The sequence below is a fragment of the Alligator sinensis genome, unplaced genomic scaffold, assembly GCF_000455745.1.
Source record: "Alligator sinensis unplaced genomic scaffold, ASM45574v1 scaffold386_1, whole genome shotgun sequence".
In the NCBI taxonomy this organism is placed as follows: Eukaryota; Metazoa; Chordata; order Crocodylia; family Alligatoridae; genus Alligator; species Alligator sinensis.
In genome coordinates, this window is record NW_005841996.1 from 618523 (window position 1) to 626824 (window position 8302).

At 40.6% G+C, this 8302-nt stretch overlaps 1 protein-coding gene across 1 annotated transcript in view; it reads left to right on the forward strand.

Moving 5' to 3' along the window:
- Nucleotides 1-8302, forward strand: part of LOC102384022 (dynein heavy chain 5, axonemal-like) — a 303673-nt gene that overhangs the window by 241038 nt on the left and 54333 nt on the right. The window contains exons 66-68 of the mRNA XM_025201485.1: nt 124-502; nt 1911-2182; nt 4932-5096. Coding sequence (XP_025057270.1) covers nt 124-502; nt 1911-2182; nt 4932-5096 — 816 coding nt within the window. The remainder of the gene's footprint in view (nt 1-123; nt 503-1910; nt 2183-4931; nt 5097-8302) is intronic.

Genomic DNA, 8302 nt, shown 5'->3' on the forward strand with positions numbered 1-8302 from the left:
TCTTCCAATACAACAGAAAATCTAAATACAGTTACCTTCTGAATCAACACCTTTATTTATATTTGCCATATAAATTGCAAATGACACAACTTAATTTATGTGGTCTTTTCAATTAATTTTAAGGTCAGTGAAAAATTAAATACTGCGGCAGAGACAGAGGTGAAAATCAATACTGCACGGGAAGAATACCGTCCAGTTGCTAGTCGCGGCAGCATCCTTTATTTCCTAATTGTGGAAATGAGTTTGGTAAATGTAATGTACCAGACATCTTTAAGGCAGTTCCTTGGGATTTTTGACCTGTCTGTTGAAAGATCAGTGAAATCTCAGATCACAGCCAAGCGAGTAGCCAACATAATTGAGCACCTCACCTATGAAGTATTCAAGTATACAGTACGAGGGCTGTATGAAAATCACAAGTTCCTATTCACGTTGCTCATGACATTGAAGATTGACTTGCAGGCCAAAAAAATCACTCACAATGAGTTTCAGACGCTCATCAAAGGTAATTTATCCTAAAGTGTGTCCATTTCCATATATCCATAAAGTGTCAAAACACACTTGTCAATAATTATATTAACAGGATCTTGTATGTATGCTATACTTTCCAAACAATAATTTTGGTGTATTTTCCAAACATTAGTTAAGGGTTCAGTTTATTAACTGAGAGTCTAAGGTGCTGGATATGGATACAGGCACTATGCTTTCTGGCAAGCAAGCATGTATGTGGCACCACCTGTGAAGAGAATGGAACTTGTGTTTCCTTGCAGATGAGAAAAATGAAGCCTAAAACGTACCATCCCTATGGGATGGTGGCAGGCTTCAACTAATACCCTTCAGCAGGTATTGTGCATTCCCCAGTCAGCAGGGGAGCTCAGCTCTTTTGACTCTTTCTCCAGTGTCAGTTATAAAACTATCTTTCCTACCACTCCATATTTTGGAGACTGTGGATCCTGGAAGTTATTACACTTACAATGTGATTAACCTGTTAATTGCACCATAAAGAGTAGTCCTGCCATACATTCAAGATATTAATGGCATGATGAAATAAATTATATGGAACAAATTATGTTCCACAAAATAAAATATGTGGAAATTTTTGTGGCTGGTTTCCATCATGTTTCAAACTGAACATGTAATGGAGTAGCCCCTGCCACACAGCTTGATGCTGGTTACATGGCAGAGCTTGGCTGACAGCCATGTGGTATATGGGGCTGCATCTTGTGCTTTTAGCTGCTGCCTAGAAAGACCATCAGCTGATGAGCTCCCCCTATATCAGAAGACTATACCATGTAGGTCTCAGCCTGTAGAAGTCCAGAAAGCCCATCAGCTGGGCAGAGTGCCAGGTCACAGTGAACTGCATATCCAGGACAGGTAAGCACCATGCTGGGTTGCTGCAGGGCTCACTGTGACCAAAAACTGCAATATGCCTTGCCCTGCAGTTTACTCAGAGCTGCATGGCTAGGCAGCCAACCAGCAGGTCTGGGTTGCCAGTGCTGGGGAGGGTTAAGCTCCCCAGCTTCAGCTCATGAGCTCTCCTGGATGGAAACCTTGCTAACCTGAATTGCAAGGTTGCAAAGTTCCCATTAAAATAATGGCATAATTGGGATTGGTCTCTTGGCCCTAGCTATGATGCATCTTGCAAAGCATGGCAGGAGGAACAATTGTTGGAATGGGGGATCAGGTCCCATCACAAAATTATTTTAATATCTGCCAGGGGTCTGTGAAAAATGTGATTCTTATTCAGACTAATTCAATTCACTAAATAGTTACTCAATGCCAAAACCTATATCAGTATTTGAAAACCCCATAAAATTGATAGCACCAAAAGGGAAGAAATCAATACTTATGCTCACCTATGACTTAGCTTTAAATAATTATTTCCTTCTTTGATGATGTTTTTCATGTTGCAGGAGGTGCAAGTTTGGATCTGAATTCTGTGGAACCAAAACCAAAAAACTGGATCCTTGACATGACATGGCTCAACCTTGTACAGTTATCTAATCTGAACCCCTTTAACCAGCTTCTGGGGCAAGTTGGAAGAAATGAGAAGGCTTGGAAAGCTTGGTTTGATGAAAAAGCTCCTGAAGAGACTCCTATTCCAGATGGTTATGACAGTTTATTGGACACATTTCGTAAACTGCTCCTTATCCGCAGTTGGTGTCCTGATCATACCATTGCTCAGGTAAAGAAGAGAAGTGTAATGGGAGAATTTTAACCATAAGGCCTCAGCTAATCCAAAATGTATTAAACGACAAAATATGTGACTCAAGAAAAACAGTTCTGAATGTTTGAAAATATTCTAAGGGTCTATTTTACATGGCTAGTTATAATAAAAAGAAAAACACAGCTATTAAGTAAAGTATGTCAGAAATGTTATATCACCTTTTATATTAGGTAGAGATATCAGTTTTCTAGAGCAGCACAACTGTGCAGTATGGTTCTGAAGCTTGTAAAACTTCTGCGACCCTCTAGATCACTGATTCTCAACCTGGGTGCCATGGCACCTTGGGGTGCCTTGAGATCCTTTCAAAGGTGCCACAGCGTAATGTAGGTATTAGCTATAGTACTGTGTACAGTTCTGGACTCTGCAACTTAAGAAAGATGTAGAAAACCCCAGACAGGATCCTAAGATGAACAATAAAAATAGTTAAGGGATTAGGCTGCAAACTATACCAGGAAAGGTTAAGAGAACCAGATATTTTTGTTTGGAAAAAAGGATATTCATGGGAGACATGACAGCAGTTTTCTAATATTTGAAAGGCTTTCCCACAAAGAAAGGAACATGAGGCAATGGGTTTAAGTTACAACAAATGAGGTTTAAATTAAATCTGATGACAAACTTCCTAGCTGTCAGAGCAGTAGGACAGTGGAACAAGCTGCCCAGGGATATTGTGGAATATCTGTCATTGGAGCTTTTCAAGAAAGACTGGAAAAGCATCTGTCTAGGTGTAAGTATAGAAGTATCACATCCTGTATCTATGCAATGGGTTGAACTAGACCAGTCTTGAGATCTCTTTTAACTCTATGATTCTTTGATCAGACTTGTCCATAAGGATCTCTTCCATTTTTCAGCCAAGCTTATGTACAGCATCTTAGATCTCCTACTGTATTTGTAAACACCACAGCTTTTAAATTTAACTTTGTGTATAACCGTTGTGTTTAATTTAGGGGACAACATTTTTAAGGGCTGTTCCTTTAAACAATATTGCTAAATTCCTCTTTCACTTTCTCCCCATTGCTCAGGATGGCATATATGACAGGGTAGAGTAGCGGGGACCTTGAGAAGGGAAGCTATATCTACCCAAATTGTTTCAAACCCATAGACTCACACTCTACCAGTGGAAGGAATTCAGTCTGAAAGGCCCATTGGGGCCTATATCCAGGCAAGAGTCTTCAAGAGAAAATTCTACAAGGGAGCTTCAGATCTTTTCTGCATTTAGGCCCCAAGAGGCAATTCTGTTCCCTTTGATCAAAGAATCTTTGACAACAAATCCAAAATTCCCTGGCTCAGTCTGCCAAGAAAATCACCCAAATCTCCAGAGTTCCTCTTGCATCCTCAAGTCAGTAATTGTATTTAAGAATCCAATATTTTGAAATTTCCTTCCTTCCATTATGAAGATCTGGGCTCCTTTGGGAATATTTCCTTCTATATCCTGTCCAATGCCATAGTAGAGGACAAGGAGCTCAGATTGAAAGGTCAGCAAGAAAAGGTTCCAAAATTTTCACTCTGAAAGGACAAGTCTGACTCTGTCTTCCATGAGGACAATGTCACTTTACAAACTCCAGAATCATCCATTTCAAAGGTATACCGTTTGTTTCATATATCACAGGAGATCATCCATCCTGATAAAAGAAGATCTTCTCATATGCTAGAAATGAGGAGAGCATTTACAGCGTACATTAGTTGGACTGTGCAGTTCAGAAAAAAAGGCTTCATTAATTTTCTGTCACTATGTGCTTCTGGGCCTGAAAGATTCCAACTTTTACATAGTCAGGCCGCTTAACTATATCATTGAGTTCTATGCAGCTGTGAATTAATCAATTCTAAAAGGGATCAGAATCTGTCTAACATGCATCCTGAGGAGAAAAAAACATTAGGCCCCTCACAAGGAGACTGAAAAGCTGCCCTTTGTCATCAATCAACACTTTTATAAGACAGTGCAGGAGGCCAACAGTGCAGAAACATCTTTCAACAGAAATGTGCTCTGAATGTTGGGCCCTTCATAGTTTAATTACACTAATTATTGGAGAAAGGGGGTAATCTTGTGCCATTAAACTACTTATCTCTCCTTCCCAGCTACTTTTCCCTATTGTTCACTATTGTACATATGTCTGGAACTGGGGGATGTCATGCTCTATAGTAGAAAATTTATTACCTGATGGTGTCCTTTCTGGTTTCTGGAACTGCGTTCTCTTTCAGTCTATCCTACCTCAAAATAATTTCTTCTGGATCCTTTTATAACGCACTCTTTAGAAAATGTATGTATAGCTAAGATAGCTGAAAAGGCTGTCGGAAGGCTTATGCTTCATGTGTCAAAGAGAATTTAGTTTCTAGTTGCTTTTGGGTGTGTTCATGTGAAATGAGGACATCAGAAGCATGGCCAGACTCCAGAGTTTTATAGATAGAAAACAAATGGGTTCCATTATTTGGAGGAGAAGAGGAATAGCCCAAGGGTCATGGACAGTGGCAACACTTTCCCAAGAAAGGAAGACTTTGGTTAAAACCTTTCCAGTAGAAGCTATAATAAGTGAAGGACTATAACTTCTGTTACTTTGAAAATTAAAGTGAAAAATTACATTCTTCCATCTAGCCCAAGGCAACCATCAATGAATTCCATTTTACTGAACATGGGGTTGTGCTCTTTGTGTTGATATAGGTATAGTGTATGCAAGTAAGATGCTTTATTCATGTTTGAAAATAAATGTTGCAGGCTCGGCACTACATTGCAGAGTCCCTGGGCATAAAGTATGCAGAAGGATTTATCCTGGACATGGAAGTTATGTGGACTGAAAGTGATTGTCGAACACCTTTGACTTGTTTTCTATCCATGGGGTCTGATCCCACTGACAATATAGAACGTCTTGCAAAATCAAAGGTATCCTATATTGTATTTAGTAGAGCTGGGTGAATAATGATAATAATTATTAATTAATATTTTGAAGTTTGATTTTTAATGTTATCCCAACATTTTATTCACTTTTCTCATACATTCATTGAAGCACGTTTTGTATCATACCATTGACCTCTAGAAATCAATTTCCAGCCAGGAGACAAACATCATTCTGTGAAGAGAATGAAATATTAGTTTCCTGCTTTCCCAGTTTGCTAAAATTAAACCGTGCAGCAGATCACTATGGTCTGTCAAGCAGAAGTACCTATCTGTAACAAAAAGTAGAACTGGTAGGGTATGCTTTCTCATACTTATTACTTGAATTAACAATCAATGATGATATTTACAGTTAAAAATACAACAACTAATTCAGTAGGTGAAAAGACTTCTAGTAATATTCCCCAGAAGATTAGTCAAAGCCATGACATGGTAACTGCTTTGGGAATCTAATCTCATCTACCTGAAATAGAATCATACATGTATGGACACACACGCCAGTTACTAATTCATTTGTGGCAATGACCGCAATGAAGGGTAACAAGTGAAATGAAACTGGAGACCATAATGTTCAATACATTCATTTCATAAACATGTAAAATGTTGCTATTGCATAGTATCATTTGAAGGACTTGCATAGTCTCTTGTATTTGTGTCTAAAATGTAGATATTAATCTGAATTTGCTCAAGAAGAAATTTATTCATGTGAATAATGGAACCTCATAAATCTGCCTCCCAACTAGGATTTAGATATGAATCAAGTTAAATTTTTCAAATATATCTGCATCATTTTACACAACCTAAATAAGAGGAGTTTGATTTTCAAAGGTGCCGAGCACCCATAGATACCCTTTGTTAGGTGCTCAGCATTTTTGTAAATCAAGCTGTGGTTATATAGCTGTCTGAATATAATACAGACCTAGGCGTTCAACTTTAGGACCCCAAATTTGAATATTCTGGCCATAAAGACTGTCCCAAATAATTTGCATTCTAGTGGCATCTTTACACATGCTCCAGGGCTGGGGGAGAGGGAGTGCTTTAATTAGAGTGGTTCCACAAGCCACTCTAATTCAAGTGCCCACAGTGTCCCAAGTTTTCAGCATCCCACTCTTCAAAATGATGGCCAGGGGTGCTTTTACTAAAGCCTATTAGTGCACTCCAGCAGACTCAATTCTAGGGATTAATTGAGTCTACTTCAACACACTGTATTTACAGCACGTTGGAGCAGCATCCCCACCTATCTACAGGCAACCTAAGAGTGGAAACAGACATCACCTTTGTGCCACCATAACTTTTTTTATAGTAGCCCGAAGTGAAAGTAAACAGACATCCCTACCTTCCATCTCACCAAAAACACTCAAATTTGGCAACAGTCCTGTGCTCAGGCTGCAGATATGGAGAGGGGATTTGCTATGAGGCTGTCCCCCCCCCCTCCATGTTTGCAGGCACATACCTGCCAGGTAAATCCCTTGCGGAGGGATTACCTCAACATGCATATCACTGCTGCAAGGGGCACAACTCCAACTTTCCCTCATTACCCAGATGTGTCCATCCCTGGAGATCCCTGGGATGGATTTGGGTAAACAGAGAAATTGAGGCAGGCACTCCCAAAGCCCAAAGAGCCTGATCCTGCCCAGGAATTCTCAGTGTGTGCAAGAGCAGACTTCTAAAGCCCATAGAGCTCTTGCCCTGGGCAGCTGGAGAGCACAGGCAGCCTCAGCTTGCCTGTGCTCTCTCACCATAACCAAATATGGGCTGCAATAAAGTGGTCCAGTTTATTAGTACTTTCTGTCACAGCCACAAATTTGAGCATTTGTGGGGTCCCCTTCAGAGGGATTCATCTGCAGATGTATCTGCAAGCAGGGAGTGGGGAACCTCTGTGGGAGTTCCCGCCTTTGTGTTTGCAGGCACGCTGGGGAAAAACACCAGCAGAGGATTCCCCCATGCTCCAACATAGAGGGGCATACCTGCAAGCCCCAGACTGAGGTATGGCAACCAGCGATATCTGCAGGCATATGTGGAGGACTATCAGCTGTGCCACAACATATTATGGCCCAGCTGATCATACTCTACAGAAAATGTCTGTTTCCATCCTGGGAGACCAACACACTGAAGTTAAATGGAAGAAAGCAGGCAGTGTGGATAGTCAGTGGAGCCATATACTTGGTTTTACTTTTTTTAAAAGAAGAATGAAAATGATCGTGAAAACAGCCCCAAGGCAAGGAATGTGTTGCAGATTTATTAGAAGCAGTGCAGCCGAAGGAATGACTTGAAGATGTGTGTATCTTAAAGATTAGAAACAAAATAAAACCAAAACCTTTTAGTGGGGAATGTTTGCTTCTTATGTCCCAGGGATGAAGAGAAGGCACTCATCCCTGAACTCCCCAAGTTCCTTTTTTAGGGCCTAATGGTGCTTTGCAGACATTAGCCAAGAGAGGTCCTTCCCTCCCCTCCCTTCCCTACTCAAAACCTCTTAAAAAATAAAAAGCTATTATCATTGGCTTTCCTGATGTGTGTGATTCCATGGACTCCCATCTTGCCAATGACTATATTGTGCCATCCTGCCCACTGGCCTGTTCACACTTTTGCTGACATGAGGGATAAAATCTAGCCAGCAGCAGCAGTGAAACAGTATGGAAAAAATCTACCCCCTCCTTTTCACTCATTTTCACTGATGGCAGGACAGAGCATGGGAAAACTTTCTACCTATCCCATGATTCAGAAGTAGTCTAGTATTGACAGAATTCCAGCATACTTGGCCAAGGTGGCAGGCTAGGATGGGAGAAGCCAACACTCATTGTCATTAGTGAGAAAAACAAATACCCCTGTTCCATTAGTGTGTCTTCTTCAGGGTGTCAGTAGCTGGGACACAGGCCCACAGGTTAATGGACTGGAAGGTGGATGAGTAGGAGGGACACAGATAGGGAAAAAGGTAAATGGGAAACTTTCCCCCATCGTTCTTCTATCTTTGGTGCATCATTTTTGGGTTTGCTGACTCGCATACCTGTGCCAGGAGATTAAAGTCAGAAAGAGCCATTCCATCTGAAGATTCCTGGGATGGAAGGAAGGGAACTGCTACTTGTTCCACTTATACTTCAAATTCATTTACATTTGTGTACCTTTTCAGTCTTTTAAGTACAACTTCTTAGCAGGCATTTGTGGTGAGCTGAAGTACCTAGCAGCCTATTTTGGGA